This window comes from Mobula birostris, chromosome 8, assembly GCF_030028105.1.
Source record: "Mobula birostris isolate sMobBir1 chromosome 8, sMobBir1.hap1, whole genome shotgun sequence".
Classification (NCBI taxonomy): Eukaryota; Metazoa; Chordata; class Chondrichthyes; order Myliobatiformes; family Myliobatidae; genus Mobula; species Mobula birostris.
Genome location: NC_092377.1, coordinates 137,709,677 through 137,730,741, shown reverse-complemented (window position 1 = coordinate 137,730,741; position 21,065 = coordinate 137,709,677). Strand labels below are relative to the sequence as shown.

General features: G+C 43.1%; 1 protein-coding gene across 1 annotated transcript in view; it reads left to right on the top strand.

The window, feature by feature from the left end:
- The window catches only part of LOC140201776 (SH2 domain-containing protein 6-like), a 59,102-nt gene extending 38,863 nt beyond the window's left edge, over window positions 1–20,239 (top strand). The window contains exons 9-15 of the mRNA XM_072266423.1: window positions 5,533–5,563; window positions 6,076–6,157; window positions 7,309–7,343; window positions 9,279–9,328; window positions 14,373–14,456; window positions 16,047–16,202; window positions 19,924–20,239. Of these exons, the coding sequence (XP_072122524.1) occupies window positions 5,533–5,563; window positions 6,076–6,157; window positions 7,309–7,343; window positions 9,279–9,328; window positions 14,373–14,456; window positions 16,047–16,202; window positions 19,924–20,040 (555 nt within the window). The 3' untranslated portion in view covers window positions 20,041–20,239. The remainder of the gene's footprint in view (window positions 1–5,532; window positions 5,564–6,075; window positions 6,158–7,308; window positions 7,344–9,278; window positions 9,329–14,372; window positions 14,457–16,046; window positions 16,203–19,923) is intronic.
- The last annotated feature ends 826 nt before the right edge of the window (window positions 20,240–21,065 follow it).

Sequence of the window (21,065 nt, the reverse complement as noted above, 5' to 3'; positions counted from 1 at the left end):
TTATACATAAATTATACTGAATTATACAAGAGAGAAATAAAAGACTGCAAAAAAAAAGGAAGCAGTCAGAGATGAGTAGTGCAAGAGGTGGTTCCTAGTGTTCCACTGCTGAGGCGAGGTTAAGGTTTTGCAGGTCAGTTCAACAATCCGATGGCTGTGCACATGTAGCTGGTACTGAACCTGGTGGTGTGGGGCTCAGGCCACACCATTAGGCACCTCCAGCCTGAAGGTAAAAGCAAGAGGAGAGCACCTGTCTCCTTGAGGTAGCAGCTCTTGCAGATGCTGCTAAAAGTGGGGAAGGTCTGTGCCTGTGATGGAACAGGTTATGTCCACGACGATGCACATGCCATTTATGACACATACTGTATCTTCCATACCAGCTAGAAAAATTGGAAAACTGCAAAGAAGATCTAAAAGGAAAAGAGGATAACTTGATGCTGGTGGAGTAAGGGGAATCACAGAGGAATGAGACAGGACAAAATTAATGGGGAGGAACACTAGCAGCAATGGCTGGAATTTCTGGGAGCAATTCAGAAAGCTTTTGATATATACTGTACAAAGATGAAGAAGTATTCTAAAGGCAGGATTACACAACTGTGGCTGACAAGAGAAGTCAAAGCCAATGCCAAAGTGAGAGAAATTAGATTGGATTAGATTCAACTTTATTGTCATTGTGCCGAGTGCAGATACAAAGCCAATGAAATGCAGTTAGCATCTGACCAGAAATGCAAAGAATAATGTTATTTACAAAATAACTGCGAATAAAAAGTAAGTGCTACAGCACACAAATATAAAAGTACTGAGACAGTACAATATGGGTGCAATACTGCTTAGCGCTGTGATGAGAGGTTCAGCCTCAGAGAAGACATGTAATAGGGCAAAAATTAGTGGGAAGTCAGAGGACTGTGAAGCTTTTCAAAACTAACAGAAGGCAACTAAAAAAGTCATAAAGACAAGGAAAAGATGGAGTATGAAGGTAGGTGAGCCAATAATATTAAAGAGGATACTGAAAGTTTCTTCAGATATATGAAGTGTAAAAGAGAGGCAAGAGTATATATCAGACCACTGGAAAATGATACTGGAGAGGTCGTAATGGGTGGAAAATTGCAAATGTCACTCCACTCTTCAAGAAAAGAGACAGGCAGAAGAAAGGAAATTATAGGCCAGTTAGTCTGACCTCAGTGGTTGGGAAGGTGTAAGAGTTAATTATTAAGGATGTGGTTTTGGGGTACTTGGGGGCACATGATAAAATATGCCATAGTTTGCATGGGTTTCCTTAAGGGAAAATCTTGGCTGACAAATCTTTGGAATTCTTTCAAGAAATAACAAGCAGGATAGACAAAGGTTGTTGTTGTTGTTGTGTACTTGGATTTTCAGAAGGCCTTTGACAAGGTGCCACACATGAGGCTGCTTAACAAATTGTGAAACCATGGTATTACAGGAAAGATTCTAGTATGGATAAAGCAGTGGCTGATTGGCAGGAGACAAAGAATGGGATTAAAGGGAGCCTTTTCTGGTTGGCTGCCGATGACTAGTGGTGTTCCACATGGGTCTCTGATGGGGCTGATTCTTTTTAGTTATATGTCAATGATTTGGATGACAGAGTTGATGGCTTTGTGGCCAAATTTGCAGATGATACAAAGATAAATGGAGGGGCAGGTAGTTTTGAGTAAGTAGAGAAGCTGCAGAAGGACTTAGACAGAGAATGGGCAACAAAGTGGCAGATGGAATACAGTGTTGGGAAGTGTATGGTCATGCATTTAGGTAGGAGAAATAAAAGCCTGGATTATTTTCTAAATGAGAGAAAATTCAAAAGTCTGAGGTGAAAAGGGACTTGGGAGTCCTTGTGCAGGATTCCCTAAAGGTTAATTTGCAGTTTGAATCAGCGGTGAGGAAGGCAAATGCAATGTTAGCATTCATTTCAACAAGACTAGAATATAAAAGCAAGGATGTAATGTTGAAACTTTATAAGGCACTGGTGAGGCCTCATTTGGAGTATTGTGAGCAGATTTCGGCTCCTTATCTAAGAAAGGACGGGCTGGCACTTGAGAGGGTTCAAAGGAGGTTTACAAAAATGATTCTGGGATTGAAAGGCTTGTCATATGAAGAGCACTTCATGGCTCTGGGCCTGTACTCACCGGAATTCAGAAGAACGAGGGGTGACCTCATTGAAACCTATCAAATGTTGAAATGTCTTGAAAGAGTGGTTGTGGAGAGGATGTTTCCTATGGTGGGAGAGTCTAAGACCAGAGGACACAGCCTCAGAATAGAGGGGAGTCCTTTTAGAATGGCCATGAGGAAGAACTTCTTTAGCCAGAGAGTGGTGAATCAGAAGTCATTGGAAATAGTTAAGAAAGAGGTTGATAAATTCTTGTTTAGTCAAGGCACGAAGGGATACGGGGAGAAGGCAGGAGATTGGGGCTGAGATAGAAGATCGATCAGCCATGATGAAATGGTGGAGCAGACTCGATGGCCAAATGGCCTAAATCCGCTCCTATATCTTGTGGCCTTATTGTCTTACGATACACTAGGTAAAACAATAGAGGGTCTTCCCAAAGTATTCACAACATCTCCCTGTTAGATCCAGTGGATCTGGTTCTGTAGCTACAGCATTCCCTGCTTTTCCTTCAGAATTCCTATATATCATTTCTATGCCGTGTGCTGTATTCAGTCCAAGCCTGCAGATGGTAAAGACCAGAATAAAAGCAAGAGTATGTCACTCTTCCGCATAAACATACTCCTCTATTTCGTATCTTGACTGATCCACTGCCACAGTGTCCTCACTCCTTCATTTTCTTCACTTCTCCCCGAACACACTTATAGACCATAGAACATAGACATCTACGGCACATTACAGGCCCTTCGGCCCACAATGTTGTACCGACCACATAACCTACTCTAGAAACTGCCTAGAACTTCCCTGCTGCATAGCCCTCTATTTTTCTAAGCTCCATGTCCCTATCTAAGAGTCTCTTAAAAGACCCTATTGTACCTGCTTCCACCACCGCCACCACTGGCAGTGCATTCCACGCACCCACCACTCTCTGTGTGCAAAACTTACCTCTGACATCCCCCTTGTACCTACTTCCAAGCACCTTAAAACTATGTCCCCTCACGCTAGCTATTTGAGCCCTGGGAAAAAGCCTCTGGCTATCCACACGATCAACGCCTCTCAATGTCTTATACATCCTATACACTCAGTGAATGCGAATCCACTCTCACGGGAGTTCAAAAGTTTCAAAGCCTCACAACTCTCTGACTGGAAAGAAATCCTCCTCATTCAGTCCTAATGGGTGTTCCCTTATTCCGAAACAGCCACTGGGTTTCCAGTGTCATGAGTCAGTCAGCCTCTCAGCACAGACCCGATCAATCCTTCTCAGAGCAACAAAATACCTTTTTATTTTAGAGTGCAGGCCTTTCCGGCCAAACGAGCCCAGCAACCCACCTATTTGACCCTAGACTAATCACAGGACAATTTACAATGACCTATCAACTGGAATGTCACTGGAATGTGGGAGGAAACTGGGCATGTGGAGGAAACCCACACGTTCATGGGAAGGACGTAGGCTTACACTCTCCTTACAGGCGGCTTCGGAAATGAGCTCCGATCTCCGACGAGCCGCGCTAACCGCTAGCTACCATGGCGCCTCCAATCTGCTGGAGGAACTCAGCAGGTCGAGCAGCGTCTGTGAGAGGAGAGAAATAGTTGGTGTTTTGGGCCGAAACCCTGCATCAGGACAGGTTGCTGGGCTCCTCCAGCAGGTCACTTCTTGCTCCAGATTCTGATATCTGCAGTCTCTTGGGTATCTAGATTCAGAATTTGTGAGATTATCTCTCAGTCTTCTAACCTCCTGTAAATATAAACTGATTTTATTCAATTCCCCTTTCTGAGAATGGCAATCTGAATATGCACCTTTAGGTCTGCAGTTCAAAACTGCACACAGGGGAGGTCTCCCCGGGGAAGATCAGCTCTTTACCACCTGCTAGTACCTTCAAACTAATTCCTCTTTTTCTTACTTCCAACAAAGGTTTTTCATCCTGAAACTTCCTCTTTCCACAGACGTTGCCTGATTAGCTGAGTGTAAAAACGTTCTAAAGAGCTCTGCCGAAGGGTTTTGGCCTGAAATGTCGACTGTACTCTTTTCCTAGATGCTGCCTGGCCTGCTGAGTTCCTCCAGCATTTTGTGTGTGTTGCTCAGGTTTCCAGCATCTGCAGGTTTTTTGCTTTCAATTGAATTCTTCCCAAAGTCTAGCAACATTTTCTTACTTACCTATTTCACACTTCCTGTGTTAAAAGAGTGTTAAATAGTTTTTTAAAAATCATATGAGAAAATTTCAACTTTCCAGTTTTATTCCCTTTAAGTTCCCTGGTGCTTGAATCCACAGGTGCCTTTACCTTATACATGGTTCATCCTCATTTCTGAGCCCTGAACACTGAGTGTCTGTGGGATATATGACCATAACTGTCTTAGTACAAAGTGTAGCAGACAGCTGTAGTTTTATTCCTGACCTAACTAAAGAATGTGAAGAAATAGATTTGCTGCCTTGCCTGACTCCACTCATATCAAGAAAGGAATCTGGGAATTTTCCATTCAATCACAACGTATCAGGATAAGACTGGTTGGGACAATACTAACAAGATTGCTCCTGACCGTAGTCACTGCTATTGTTTGCTGGGGTACGTACTTTTAATGTGAATAATAATAAATCAATCTTCTTGCTGCAAACATAGATTTTTAAAAATAATTAGTTAATTTTTTTATAAGTTTCTACAATGCAACAACAAAAAACAGTAAAAAAAAAGAGGTTTATACAGCGCAAAGCAAACATATCAAATGTACAGTTCATAACAGTTAAGGAAAAGCACCCATAGTAGAATCGTATAAAATTAGTTACCACCCCACCCTCTCACTACCCAACTGCAAGCCAACCTTACGATATATAGAAAAGAACTTTTATCACCACAGAGCTGTATTTATAAAAAGAATGTATATTGCCTACTACCTGAGCTATAATATTTTTACACATAAAAAAAACTGTAAGTCTTACCGAAAGAAGCTGGAAGTAAAGGATTTAAATGCAAAAGGACAGGAACCACCCAGCCAACACACTTTTCGTCCCTCTTCCCTCCAGGAGAAGGCTCAGGAGCTTGAAGACTCGTACGGCCAGATTTGGGAACAGCTTCTTTCCAACTGTGATAAGACTGCTGAACGGATCCTGACCCGGATCTGGGCCGTACCCTCCAAATATCCGGACCTGCCTCTCGTTTTTTTTTGCACTACCTTACTTTCCATTTTTCTATTTTCTATTTATGATTTATAATTTAAATTTTTAATATTTACTATCGATTTGTAATCCAGGGAGTGGGAAGTGCAAAATCAAATATCGCTGTGATGATTGTACGTTCTAGTATCAATTGTTTGGCGACAATAAAGTATAAATGCAAAACAAAAAAAAGGAGGGATAATTTTTAAATTAAATCATAGTTACCTTTTTAAAAGCAAAACTTAGAATGTAAGTTTTTTTTTCCAGATTCCCGGGAAACTTGCCTTACCTTCAGAAGGTATATATTGCATTTCTCTTTTATTCCCAATCTCACAACACCATATTCTTTCCATCTACAACCGATCAATTGCTAACACTTTTTATATGTTTTAATTCTTGTCATCAGAGTACTGTCTGTTAAAGATGTGCAGGGTAGATCAAATTAATTTTAAAGCATCTAACTCCCAAAATTCATTCAACGATTATAGAATATTCACTAGCAAACAATAACAGTTACCATAACCTTTGTGCCTAGGAATACCACAAGCTAGCTTGTGTATCTAAATGCACAATACTCAATGCGTAACAAAAATTTCCAATGTGACAATCTCAAGATCTGTGGGAAGCCTAAGTAATAGTTCAATCAAAAAGCGCTTTCCTTTCCCCTGCTGTAATGGGAGTGTTGAGCTGTGTGTGCAGTGTCATGTCAGTGATCCTCTCAACAGTATAAGAGAGAAGTCTGATCTTGTTAAGTCTATCCTATAAATACAAGTCTCTTACTGTACAAGACATTACATTCTTTGTATACAGAAGTTCGAAGGACACCTACAATGGGAATTTCACAGGGTCAAACTAGATTTGGTCTACTTGTGCCAACTCCATTCGTTCAGAGGTGAGTGACTGCATCCTGGCTTGATTCTGGAGAAATCTGTTCTCTATTTATCTCACTAGTTGGGAAAGCAAACCTGTTGTTGAAGCAGCCATGGCAACGTGGGGACTGATGGAGGTTTACAGACCAGTTGATGGATCCATTAGTCATTAGCAGTTCATCTAGTATCTTGGCCCAGATGCCCAGATGGAATTAAGTGGTGGATGTGGGTTCGATTCCAACATTACAGAGAAGCTTGCATAAGTATATGGATGGGAGGGATGTCTAAGGCTATAGTCCTGCTGCTGGTCAATGGGACTAGGCAATTTGACACGCACTAGATGGGCTGAATGGCCTTTTCTGTGCTGTAGTGCTCTATGATAGTATTGATCAGGGGACAAGTAGCGGTGTGCATTATTGGAGATCTATTGATGGAAACGGGGGCTTTTCATTGCATTCTTATCCCATTGTGCCCAGGTTGCTGCTGTGAGAGATTGAATAGGAGTGGCAGGGCAGAGTAGTGGCTAGCACAACATTTTGCAGTACCAGCGAACTAGATTCAATTGTCGCCACTGCCTGTAAGGAGCTTGTACGCTCTCCCCGTAACTGTGTGGGTTTTCTCTGGGTGCTCCGATTTCCTCCTTCAGTCCAAAGACATACCGGCTGATACGTTAAATGATCATTGTAAATTGTTCCCTGATTAGGCTAGGATTAAATCAGGGGTCGCTGGGCGGGGCAATTTCAGGGGTCAGAAGGGCCTATTCCACAATGTATCTCAGTAAACAAATATAGACAATCCTTGTCCATTCCTGCATCTTCTGCAGAACATCATGACTGTGTTGTCATTCAAGAACAGGAGACACTGTTGCTGTTTTCCCTTATACCACCTCAACGCACAGTTGTGATGAAATGACCTGTAAGAATGTCATGCAAAACAAAGTTTTCTACTGTAATGACAATAATAAACTAATGTACCTACCCACCTCACTTCTCCACAATGAAAACTGGCTTGTTTTCTCACTTCAGCAGTTGACGGGTTTTGACCTGAAATGTCATCTCTTTCCACAGATGTTGCATGATTTCTGGGTAGTTCCAACACTTTTTTTTTGTGGTGCATCATCTTACTGCACTTATTGTTCTCAGTTAACCCTAATGCCGTCTGCTTTAATTTGCAGTGGATCCTTCCCAAGAATGCAGGAAAGCTACATGGGTAAGTGACATTAGATAGCTATCTGAAAAACAGGTGTAGGAGCAGACAATGAGCACTGGCTGTGAAAGGATGTACTTGCCTTTTTCCTCTCACTAGCAAACTTGAGTTTAACTCAGACACTGAAAGCCCCTTCTGCCTGTTACATTCAAGTTTAATTGTCAGTCAACCATACACATGAGTATAGCCAAATGAAACAGGATTGCTCCGGGGCCAAAGTGCAAAACACAGTGCCAACAGCACACAGCACAAGTAGCACATATAGTTACAATAGCAGAAAAACATGCAGTCGCAAAAAAGTAATAATACAGCCAAAGTCCCTGAGTGACGTAGCCTGTAGATTGACGTTGATGGAATGTTGTCCTGAGCCAGCTTGACTTCCCCTGAGCGAACGCTGGAGGGGAGGGAGGGAATGTCGACTCAGACCATGAGAGGCCTGCATCGGGCTTTTCATGCCTTACAAGGCGCAGATTGGAAGTCTGTGTGGGGCGCCACTCCTCGCACAGACACTAGAGCAATGTGTGATTAAGTGCCTTGCTCGAGGACACAAACACGCTGCCACAGCTGAAGCTCGAACTAGCGACCTTCAGATCACTAGACGAATGCCTTAACCACTTGGCCATGTGCCCAACAAACACTGGAGGGCAGCCCCAAACCCAGTACAGATTCCACAGTGCACACAGAGGACTTTGCTCTCTCCTACACTGCGTCCAAGCATCTCCTCTCCTGGACGGCTGCAACAGACACCACTGCGGCAAGGAGGCCTGGTCTGTACCACAGCCGAGGAAATGCAACTGCCCCACCATCGGTCTTTCCAATGAACAGGTGAACCGAACTCGCAGTACTCTCCATCATCAATGTCCAACAGAGTCTTGTGATCACAATAAAAATGCCTAAGACAATGACTTGCAGTGTTTGTTGGACCACGCACTGCCTCTGCACAACAACAGTATGTACCAAGTCCAGGAGACAATGTGGTATGGAATAAGTCTAGCTTCATCACTCTCCAGCAGCTTGCTGGTGTAGACTGCAGTAGCTCATGTTCTTAGTACCCAGCAGTGTCTTGTGATTGCACAAAAAAACATAAAGGACAAACAATTATACCCTTGGTTGGACCTGGAGAAGCTGCTGTGACCGTACTGCTGTCTCACTGGAAGTGATACTACAGGTTGAGTACCTCGGATGCAAAATGTTTTGAACTTCATACATTTTTGGATTTTGGGATATTTGCATCTATATAATGAGATACCTTAGAGATGGGCCCAAATCCAAACAGAACATTCATAAATCTAAACAGAATATTCATTTATATTGCATATACATCTTTTATATATATATATATATATATATATATACACACACATATATATATATATCCTGAAGGTAGTTAGATTTTCATCAGTAATGCTGTGACAGCTATTATATAGAAAAGGTGGCTAATTAGCAAGATGGCAAATCAACATAAGTAGAAATAGACAAAGGAACTTATTTGAATTTCACTGCAAAATGTGTTCATTTGTTGAAGGTTTGCTATCTCCTGTGGTTACCTCTCAGGGAAGAACGCCATATAATTATTTCAAATTTCAGCAATAATTCTAAATAAACTTCTCTCCTTACTCCCCCACTTCTCTCTCTCTCCCCCACAAACACAGACAGGAAAATAACTTAAATGGGAAAAATACTGTCGTCAACGAAATTGAACTTTGAACTCCGGAACGCCACGAGCTGTAATAGTATCACGTTAACCGTCATGCTACCACCATGTATTTGATGGTTCCATAGTTCTTCCAATTGTTATTAACTTCACTAACTGGTTGATAGAGGATAAAGAAATGATGAACAAGAATAGAGGGTCAAAAGTGGTGAACATCCTAGAACAGAAACTTCAGCAGATTTGTCATGTCATACTTCTTCATCTGTTGTGTCTTCTATTGCCAGGGAACGCGAGTGGCAGCATGGCATCTTCTTCGCAGGGTTCTGGTGGAGAGGTGGGTGTTGGTCCAGTGGACCCCCGGTCATTTACTTCTCTGCGGTCCGGTTGTAAGGCCCTGATCACAAATTGTCAGGAAGAATTGAGACATTTTGGCTTGTGTGTGCTGCAGTGCAGTTCAGGGGAGAGAGAGGGGGAACAGTGGGAGAGGGAGGGAGAGGGCAAGAGAGGGAGAGAGAGTGGGAGGTGGTGAGGGAATGTGAGGGAGAGAGACTGGGAGAGAGAGAGGGAGAGTGGGAGGGAGAGGGAGAGAGAGAGAGAGAGAGAGAGAGAGAGGGAGGGAAAGAGAGGGGGAGAGAGAGAGGGAGAGAGGAAGAGGGAGTGAGAGAGAGTGGGAGAAAGTGGGAGAGAGAGAAAAGTTTTTAGAAAGATAGTGGGATAATATGGTGGAGGATTACAAATACCTGGGGATACGAATTGACAATAAACTGGACTGGTCAAAGGACACTGAGGCTGTCTACAAGAAGGGTCAGAGCCGTCTCTATTTCCTGAGGAGACTGAGGTCCTTTAACATCTGCCAGACGATGCTGAGGATATTCTACGAATCTGTCATGGCCAGTGCTATCATGTTTGCTGTTGTGTGCTGGGACAGCAGGCTGAGGGTAGCAGACACCAACAGAATCAACAAACTCATTCGTAAGGCCAGTGATGTTGTGGGGATGGAACTGGACTCTCTGATGGTGGTGTCTGAAAAGAGGATGCTGTCTAAGTTGCATGCCATCTTGGACAATGTCTCCCATCCACTACATAGTGGACTGGTTGGGCACAGGAGTACATTCAGCCAGAGACTCATTCCACCGAGATGCAGCACAGAGCGTCATAGGAAGTCATTCCTGCCTGTGGCCATCAAACTTTGCAACTCCTCCTTTGGAGGGTCAGACACCCTGAGCCAATAGGCTGGTCCTGGACATTTCATGGCATAATTTGCATATTACTATTTAATTATTTATGGTTTTATTGCTATTTAATTATTTATGGTGCAACTGTAACGAAAGCCAATTTCCCTCGGGATCAATAAAGTATGACTATGACTATGACTATGACATATACAGAGGGATGAGAAATATACAGAGCTAATGGCAAGGGTAATTGGTGATACCTTGATATGATTTAGAATATCAGCAGAAAAACTTGTTTATATAGAGTGGAAGCTGGGACTGTGGCTGGAAAGCATTGGGTTAGTCACATCCAGAGGAGTGAAAAGCCTGGAAGAGGACAGGCACATGAGATAATAAGACACTGTGGATAAGCTTACTAATTTAGTCAATGTTTGATTTCTTTGGGAATATTGCATTTCTTTACCTGAACACACCACATTTCCTGAATATGTCATTGAAAATATTAAGTCAAGTCAAGTTTACTTCCATTTAACTATATACAGTGGCATGCAGAAGTTTGGGCACCCCTGGTCAAAATTTCTGTTTCTGTGAATAACTAAGTGAGTAAAAGATGACCTGATTTCCAAAAGGCGTAAAGTTAAAGATGACACATTTCTTTAATATTTTAAGCAAGAAAACTTTTTTATTTCCATCTTTTACAGTTTCAAAATAATAAAAAAGGAAAAGGGCCCGAAGCAAAAGTTTGGGCACCCTGCATAGTCAGTACTTAGTAACACCCCCTTTGGCAAGTATCACAGCTTGTAAACGCTTTTTGTAGCCAGCTAAGGGTCTTTCAATTCTTGTTTGGGGGATTTTCGCCCATTCTTCCTTGCAAAAGGCTTCTAGTTCTGTGAGATTCTTGGGCCGTCTTGCATGCACTGCTCTTTTGAGGTCTATCCACAGATTCTCGATGATGTTTAGGTTGGGGGACTGTGAGGGTCATGGCAAAACCTTCAGCTTGCATCTCTTGAGGTCGTCCATTGTGGATTTTGAGTTTTTGTTTAAGTTCATTATCCTGTTGTAGAAGCAATTCTCTTTTCATCTTTGGCTTTTTTACAGACGGTGTGATGTTTGCTTCCAGAATTTGCTGGTATTTAATTGAATTCATTCTTCCAGTTCCTCATGCCACCGGCTGCAACACAAGCCCAAAGCATGATCGATCCACCCCCGTGCTTAACAGTTGGAGAGGTGTTCTTTTCATGAAATTCTGCACCCTTTTTTCTCCAAACATACCTTTGCTCATTGCGGCCAAAAAGTTCTAGTTTAACTTTATCGGTCCACAGGACTTGTTTCCAAAATGCATCAGGCTTGTTTAGATATTCCTTTGAACTTTTTGAATAGAACTTTTGCTTCGGGCCCTTTTCCTTTTTTGTTATTTTGAAAACGTAAAAGATGGAAATAAAAAAATTTTTTTGCTTAAAATATTAAAGAAATGTGTCATCTTTAACTGTATGCCTTTTGGAAATCAGTTCATCTTTTACTCGCTTAGCTATTCACAGTAACAGAAATTTTGACCGGGGTACCCAAACTTTTGCATGCCACTGTACATGTATACCATCATATGAAATATTTCTCCAAAGCAGGGTGTAAAGCACTACAGTACAGATAATACACTTAACACATAATAACTTACGAAAGTAAGGATAAAATCTACAGATGGATTACACATAAATAAGCAAACTAAAGTGCTTAAATAAAGTATTGTAAGGTACAGAACAGATTAACCAGTGACACTTTGAATGCAATGCGACAGGGAGTTCAGACGCCTAATGGCCTGTGGGGAGAAACTGTTTCCACCCTGACTGTTCTTGTTTTTATGCATCGTGATTATAGAAAGTCAAAGAGGAACGTGAATGGGTGGATGGATCCTCAATAATACTAAGAGCCCTGTGTATGCAGCACTGCTGATAAATGTCCCTGGTGGATGGATGGTACAGAGTCTGTATGATCTCCTCAGCCATTCTCACGGTCCTTTGTAGGGACAAATGGTCTGATGCCCAACTGCTCCCATACCAGATGGAGATGCAACTTTTCAGGATGCTCCCAATGGTGCTCCAGTAAAATGCAGTTAAGATGAGGTAGAGGGAGCCTCACCTTCCTCAATTTCATTAGGAAGTGGAGGTGCTGCTGTGCTTTCTTGTTTAGGCAGGTGATATTAAGGGACCAGGTGAGGTCATCTGTGATGTGAACTCCCAGGAATTTGGTGCACTCAACTCTCTCTATGGAGGAGCCGTGTATATGCAGAGGAGGATGATTTGCCTGCACTTTCCTGAAGCTCACAAATAAGTTCCTTGGTGTTCTCCATGTACAGGCTTAGGTTGTTCTTCTCACACCAGTCCACCAGCCGCTCCACTTCCTCTCTGCACTCTGACTCATCATTGTTGTTGATGAGGCTGCTCACAGACTAGAGACGTTGCTGCCCACATGGACTGACTGTGGCCTTTCTGTTAAGAAGTCCAGGATCCAGCTGCAGAGGAAAGTGTTGAGGTCCAGCCAGGACAGCCTCCCCACCAATTTCTGGGCTACGAAGGTCTATAAACATCAGCCTGGCATTTTCCAGGTGGGACAGGACAGAGTGGAGGGCAAAGGCTATCAAAGCAGAGGGAAGCTCTAACCTGCTAATTAAATTTGCTGATGACACTACATTGATTGGCCTTATCTCAAACAATAACGAGGTGGCCTACAGGGAAGAAGTCATCTCTCTGACACAGTGGTGCCAAGAAAACAACCTCTCCCTCAATGTGGCAAAAACAAAGGAGCTGGTTGTGGACTACAGGAGGAATGGAGACAGGCTAACCCCTATTGACATCAATGGATCTGGGGTTGAGAGGGTGAACAGCTTCAAGTTCCTTAGCATCCACATCCCCGAGGACCTCACGTGGTCTGTGCACACCAGCTGTGTGGTGAAAAAGGCACAACAGTGTCTCTTTCACTTCAGAAGGCTGAGGAAGTTTGGTATGGGCCCCCAAATCCTAAGAACTTTCTACAGGGGTACAATTGAGAGCATCCTGACTGGCTGCATCACTGCCTGGTATGGGAACTGTACCTCCCTAAATCGCAGGACTCTGCAGAGAGTGGTGGGGATAGCCCAGCGCATCTGTAGTTGTGAACTTCCCGTGATTCAGGATATTTACAAGGACAGGTGTGAAAAAAGGGCCCGTAGGATCATTGGGGACCCGAGTCACTCCAACCACAATCTATTCCAGCTGCTACCATCTGGGAAACGATACCACAGCATAAAAGCCAGGACCAATAGATTCCAGGACAGCTTCTTCCACCAGGCCATCAGAATGATTAACTCACGCTGATTTGAGTGTACTTCATATTACATTGGCTGTTCTGTTTATTATAAATTATTATGAATTACTATGATTGCACGTTGCACAGTTAGATGGAGACGTAACATAAAGATTTTTACCCCTCATGTATGTGAAGGATGTAAGAAATAAAGAAATGAAGTCAATTCAATTCTTGTAAGTAAGATTAAAAAGCTGCTGCTTTCAAGTTATTGAGATCTTACCATTGTAGAGACCAGGTCAGTGATTAGATAGTCTACATTCTTCTTTCCCATGGTTCTAGAAGCAAAATTCCTCAAAGTACTACCCTCCATCTGAACTTTTCCAGTTTAAGATATTGAGTGGTAACCCCATCAGCAGTGCCATCTTCCGAATCCCTGATGCATGTATTGGTTAGGAGCTGTGCACTGCAGCTCATGTGATTCATTAAGATGGTTAGATTTAATTCTTCCTCACAAAGCAAGGATGCAGCAGGGCCATTAAGGAAGTGATGGCGGATCTTCCGCTCCCTTGCACCGTGACTACTTTTCTTTCACTGTGCTTGTCGGGTGGATACAGAAAATCTAATATCATACAATAGGAAAGGAAAGGCACGTCGCATCCGGAGTTTCTCCGGTTAGCGGACAATTTCCCTCCACGCCTCTCTCTGACGTAGTGGGGATCTGTGTACGAGGCAAGGTTTGGCATTGCCTTCTGCCGGGTGAGCTTCCAAAGAGATCACCAGCCTGTAACCCAGCACAGATGGAAAGCGTGTAGGGGAGCCGGCTGGATTCGAACTTGGGACCTTTTGTCCCGAAGTCCGACGCTGATGCCGCTACGCCACCAGATGCAATAAATAAAAAAAATATCTTTTTATCATACTCCACAGAATGCCTGTTTACAAGCTAAACCCTGGTTTGCAAGCAAGTGTGATCGAAAGACAGCAGAAGCTGCATTGTTTGAAAACGGCAAGGTAGGTGTCAGATTTCCTTCACCTCCCATTTCTGCTCAAGACATTCCACTTCCAAAAATTGCACTTGGCTGGCTGAGCTCGCTTGGTGAAGACAGGAAATATTTTTGAGCTCTGATGAATTGTACAACAGGATTTTCAATACTGTCAATCTTCTTTCAACATGTATTGTAAAAAAAATGGCTTCACTGGCTCTCATGTTGGTTTGTTTCTCTCAGACTTTCTCACTTTGACTCCAGATTTTGTTACTGACTCTGACCCTAATGTTGCTTGGCAATATAGTTGTGCACATGCAGATTTTTCTGGTATTCCTCTTTATTCTTCCTTCTGCTTCCTTAAGCTCAATGGTCCTTTAGCAAGCAAACACAGCAGAAACACACACACTCTGGCAGCTTTTCACCATGCCTTCTGAGGCCATTTTGTCTTTTCTCTTGTTTCACCAGAGGGGTTTGAATAGTAGAATCACAATAGCACTTGAAATCACCTTCAGGACAATATACCCATAAAATATTTATTATGTATTCACAATATACGGAATGCCAATATTTACTGGCCTGTGAATCACCTTCTCAAAAGGCAGCAGTCATTATTGGGAAAATTGCTCCAAAAATGTTGTTGGGTATTGATTACAGTCAACGTTTCGGCCCGAAAACGTCGACTGTACTTTTTTCCATAGATGCTGCCTGGCCTGCTGAGTTCCTCCAGCATTCTGTGTGTGTTGCTGAGATTTCCAGCATCTGCAGGTTTTCTCTTGTTTGGGTATTGAGTTCCAGGATTTAGATCCAACAATGGTGAGGGAGCAACTATAGCCTTTCTTCTCACAACCACTACATAACGTGTACACTTTTCCAGTACTGACATATCATCTTGCATACTTCTTTCAAGTTTGGTGGGTTTTTGCACTTTCCATAAGCCCATAAGACATAGGAGTAGAATTAATTCATTCAGCCAATGAGTTTCTCCACCAATCATGGCTGATTTATTATCCCTCTCAACCTCATTCTCCTGCCTTCTTCTCATAACCTTTGATGTCCTTACTAATCACCCTCTGCCTTCAGTATACCCAATGACTTGGCCTCCATGGCCATCTGCAGCAATGAATTCCACAGATTTACCACACTCAGGCTAAAGAAATTCCTCATCTCTGTTCTAAAGGGACATCCTGGAGTTTAGAAGAAACTGTAGCCTCTGGTCCTAGATTCCCCCACCATAGGTGACATCCTCTCCACGTCCACTGTTTCTAGGCCATTCAATATTTGATAGGTTTCAATGAGATTCCACTACCACCCCCCATTCTTCCAAACTCCAGTAAGTGCAGGTCCAGATCCATCAAATGCTCCCCGTATGTTAATCCTTTCATTCCCAAGCACATTCTCACAAACCTCCTTCTCTCCAATGCCAGCTCACCTTTTCTTAGATAAGGGGCCAGATCTGCTCCCAATACTCCAAGTGCAGTCTCACCAATGCCTTACAAAGCTTCAGCATTACATCCTTGCTCTTTTTAACCAAAAGGGAATTGAGTCAGTGGAAATCAGCTGATGAAAGAAGAGTGTATCTTGTAATGAATAACGCATATTTTTTTGTAAACCTAAGGATGGTGCATTCCTAGTGCGACCCAGTTCAAGGGGGAACAGAAACCAACCCTACACTTTGGCAGTGTTGTACCAGAGAAAAGTTTTCAACATTCCCATTCGCTCTAATGAATTCAGAAGTCACTATATTCTTGGCAAGGCAAAGGCAGGAGAGAAAGTGAGTAGAAGATGAACACCAAGGCTGTTCCTCATCTTAATATGCATGGAAAGTTGTATGCCAGGTTGCCCAGATTGTCCATGCCAACTCAGGTTGTCTGCTTGAGTTGGTCCCATTTCACCATGGTTGGCCCATTCCCTCTCCTATCCATATATCTACCTAAGTGTCTTTAAAATGCTGTTATTGTACCTATCTCTTCCACTGGTAGCTCATTCTTTTTATATCATGAACCGATCTAGCCACGACCGGCCTTTGCTCAATGTAATGGGACTCTCTTGATGTCCGCCTCTGTAGGTTTGCCCATGAGTTCATCGTCAGTATGAAAAGTGACCTTGAATTACAACATGGATTCTGCCCGTCCCTCTCGTGGTGACCTTGCTGCAGCGGCAACGCGCATTGCAACCTTTAATCTGCAAACAATAACTGAGTTCTAGCAAACTGGCTGAAATGATCAGCATCACACATCAAAGTTGCTGGTGAACGCAGCAGGCCAGGCAGCATCTGTAGGAAGAGGTGCAGTCGATGTTTCAGGCCGAGACCCTTCGTCAGGATTGCTGCGTTCACCAGCAACTTTGATGTGTGTTGCTTGAATTTCCAGCATCTGCAGAATTCCTGTTGAAATGATCAGCATGCCTGGTTTCATGAAACAATAAGGCATGGCTATGGACTGGAAAATATGCTGGGGAGACTGTTGCCTTTCTTGTGGTCTAGAATCATTCAGGTGCCGAGATATTCCAGTTATATAGTCTAGTTGTACAGCACAGAAACAGGCCCCTCGGTCCGCATGTCCATGTCAGCCATTTTGTTCATCTATACCAGTCCCATTTCCCCCTATTAGGACCATCTTTCTCTGCCTTCCCTATTTGAGTGAATGTCTAAATGCATCCCAAACATAGTGATTGTATCTGGTTCCACCACCTCCTCTGGCAGCACGTTCTACTCTCTGTATAACAAAACCTATCCCTCAGGTCCCATTTAAATCTTCTTCCTCTCATTTTAACCCTATGCCCGCTTGATTTTGATACCCCTACCAATGGACTCTGAGTATCTACCCTATCTATGCCTCTTACAATCTTATATACAATGATCAGATCAGACTTTAGCTTCCTTCAGTCCAGGAAAAGCAAGTCCAGTCTATCCTGTCCCTTCCCATATTTAAAGTCCTAATATCCAGGCAGCATCTTGGTGGAATCGCCTCTGCACAGTCGCGTTCCTTCCTACAGTGTGTGGCACCCTGTAACGCGCCCAATGTCCCAATGCGGCCTAGACAGGAATTATCTATAGATGCAACATGAAGTCCCAAATTTATATTCTATGTCCTGACCTCAGAATACGGCTATCAGCCTACCACCACCCTATCTACCTGTGTTGTTCCTTTCACAGAATCATGAACTTAATACTACAAGCTCCTTCTGCTCATCCAGATTCCCTAGTGTCCTACCAATCACTGTATATGTCCTACCTCTACTTAATTTCCCAAAATGCATCAAATCTGCCCAGCTTTCCTTCTGACCTACATCCACTGTAGAATTAGACAGCCTTCCTTGCCATAAATCACTGACTTTCCTGTAATTTACAGATTTGCTCATCATAACTTCTATATTAACATGTAAGTTGAATTCACAAGCAACAAGGTTGTACCACAGCACTGACCCCTGTGGTACACTACTGGCTCAAGACATTGGCCTGAATACCTCCCTGTGCAATTGGATCCTCCGTTTCCTCACTTGCAGAACCCTGTCAGTTCAGATTGGCAAAGACATCTCCACAGTCTCCAACAGCACTGGTGCACCACGAGGCAGTGTGTTTAGCTCCCTGCTCTGCTCGCTTTGCACTTACCACTGTGTGGCTAAGCAGAGCTCCAATGCCATATTTATATTTGCTGACGACACCACGGTCGTTGGCTGAATCAAAGGTGATGACAAATCGGCATATAGAAGGGGGATTGAAAATCTGGCGGAATGGTGCCAGAACAACAACCTCTCACTCAATGTCAGCGAGACCAAGGAGATAATTATCAACTTCAGGAGGATGAAACCAGAGGTCTTCATTCGGCAGTCAGAGGTGGAGAGGGTCAGCAACTTTAAATTCCTCATTGCTATCGTTTCGGGGGAACTGTCCTGGGCCCTAACGTAAGTGCAATTACAGAAAAAGCACAGCAGTGTCTTCGGATCTTCAGAAGTTAATGACGATTCGGCACAACATCTAAAATTTTGACAAACTTCTATATATGTGTGGTGAAGAGTATACTGATTGGTTGCATTGCCACTTGGTATAGAAGTACTAAAGCCTTTGAGCGGAAGATCCTACAAAAAGTAGTGGATACAGCTGAGTCCGTCATGGGTAAAGCCCTCCCCACCATTGAGCACATCTACATGGAGTGCTGTTGCAGGAAAGCAGCATCCATCATCAGGGACCCCCACCACCGAGGTCATGCTCTCTTCTACAGGAGCCTCAGGACTCACCCCTCCAGGTTCAGGAACAGTTATTACCCCTCAGCCATTAGGTTCTTGAAACAGTGGGAATAATTTCATTCAACTTTGCTTGCCCCATCATTGAAATGTTCCCACAACCTATGGACTCCTTTTCAAGGACTTGCCATCTCATGTTCTTGATATTTATTGCCTATTCATTTATCATTATCTCTTTTTTCCCTTTTGTATTTTCACTGTTTTGTCTTTTGCACATTGTTTGTTTATCCACTCTGCTGGGTGTGGTCCTTCATTGATTCTGCTACGGTTCTTGGATCTACTGAGGATGCCCACAAGCAAACAAACCTCAGGATTGTATATGGTGATATATGGACTTTGATAATAAATTTACTTTGAACTTTGACTTCCTCCACTCCCACTTTATGTCTCCTAATGCAAAGCCAAATTTAGATCTATGTATTTTAACATTCTAGACCAGCCTACCAAGCAGGACCATGTTTAAAGCCTTACGAACGTCCATATGGACATCTCCTGCCCTCCTTTTATCAAACTGCATTACAACTATACCCTTCTTAAATAAAGCAACGATATTCACTCTCCTCCATCTTCTGGTGCCTTACCTATGGCTGGTCTTCATCAGGACTGGAGCTTTCCACTTCCTTGTTTTCCATACCACTTTAGGATCAATCTTACTTGGCTCTGGGGATTCGACCACCCTTATACATTCCAAGACATATATCACTTCCATCTTTTTAATACTGACATTGTCCAGACTAATAATGCATCTCTCCCTGAACTCACTATCCTTTACTTCTTTCTCCTTGTGGATACAAATGAGAAATAATCATCTAGGACATCTCCCACATTGTCTGGCTCCACACATAGATCTGTATCCCTAAGGAATCTACTCTTTCTCGAGCTACCCTCTTGCTCCTGTATGTATAACTTAGGATCCTCTTTAACCTTACCTGCCAAGGACACTTCATGGCCTCTTTTTGCCTCGCACCATCACCCCTCTCCTGATCTTCTCACCTCTTCAATCCTGCTCCCTGTTGATGAAATTCTCCCCATCTCAGTCATTCCCACCACTCATCTCTTGGTTTCAGTCTCCTTCCCAATCCTCCTTTCTACAAGTAGTCACGAAGGGAGGACACCTCTGAAAGTAGCAAAACCATCTGGTTAGAGTCTCCTCGGTATGCTTTAGATGTTGCATCTCGAGGCCAGGGTCTTTCCTAGGAAGTCTTACCAGCTTTCCTATTCTAACTCACTCTTTTTTTTTTTGCTTTTAGATCTTTAACAACCTTCCAGAACTGATTGAGTATTATCAGCAGAAATCACTGATCCTGATTAATGAGCAGAACCAGACTAAAGATGCCACCCTATTGCTTTACTCTGTCCGACCATGAGCGTCAACCAACAGATGTTCCAACCTGCTCTGAAACGACACGTCAACGTTGGTATCTGGGTCCTTCAGGAACAAGGAATGGTCTGTCTGCCTTCCAGTCATCAGACTCGGGACTGCCGATACCCATAACCATTTGGAAAAAAATTTCCACAAGCCAAATTAATATTTTTGTACAACAATCTCTTCTTTTAAATAAAAAAAGGTCTCCATTCATCATTCCATGTCAATTCTTCACGTGTGAACCTTACACCAATGAACGCTAACCAAGACTGTCAGAGCCCAAAGGTACCCCACTAGGAAGTATAACTGGCATGCTGCCCATAACCTGGTGATGTTAAGGACAGTTGTCATGCCCTTATTGTTCTTGAGGAGGGTGCTTATCAGGGCAAGAGGTACCGGGGGTAGGCATGAGGTAGGACTGTTGCGTGCAGAGAATGGCAATGTTTAGGAACTGAGGACAGTGAGATTGGAATTAATTAATGATCTCATAAACAATATGGTGAGGCAGAGGATACCTGAAGCCAATGGGATAACTTTTTATCTGCAAACCAAATAGAAGTCAGTCAACCCATACTCTATTGCCACCATCCCAATGAGCTGGCACCATCACTGACCAGCCAATTGATATCCTTTATCCCATTTATTCTGACATTACTCCTCAGAGAACATTTGGAATCACAGATCAGAACTCAACAGAAACAAGAGGAATTCTGCAGATGCTGGAAATTCAAGCACCACACATCAAAGTTGCTGGTGAACGCAGCATCTCTAGGAAGAGGTACAGTCGACATTTCAGGCTGAGACTTTTCGTCAGGACTAACTGAAGGAAGAGTTAGTAAGAGATTACGTCGATTGAGAACTCAACAGAGGTGGCCAGTCCGGCCACTGGGTCTGCATTTGCTCTGAGAACAGCAGTTCTACTTTCCCTCTCCTTCCCCGATACCATGCTAATCATTCTTTCTCAAGTATCCAACACCCCTTTGAGAACTCTAATGGAAGGGAATGCTTTTAACCACCTTCATGAGC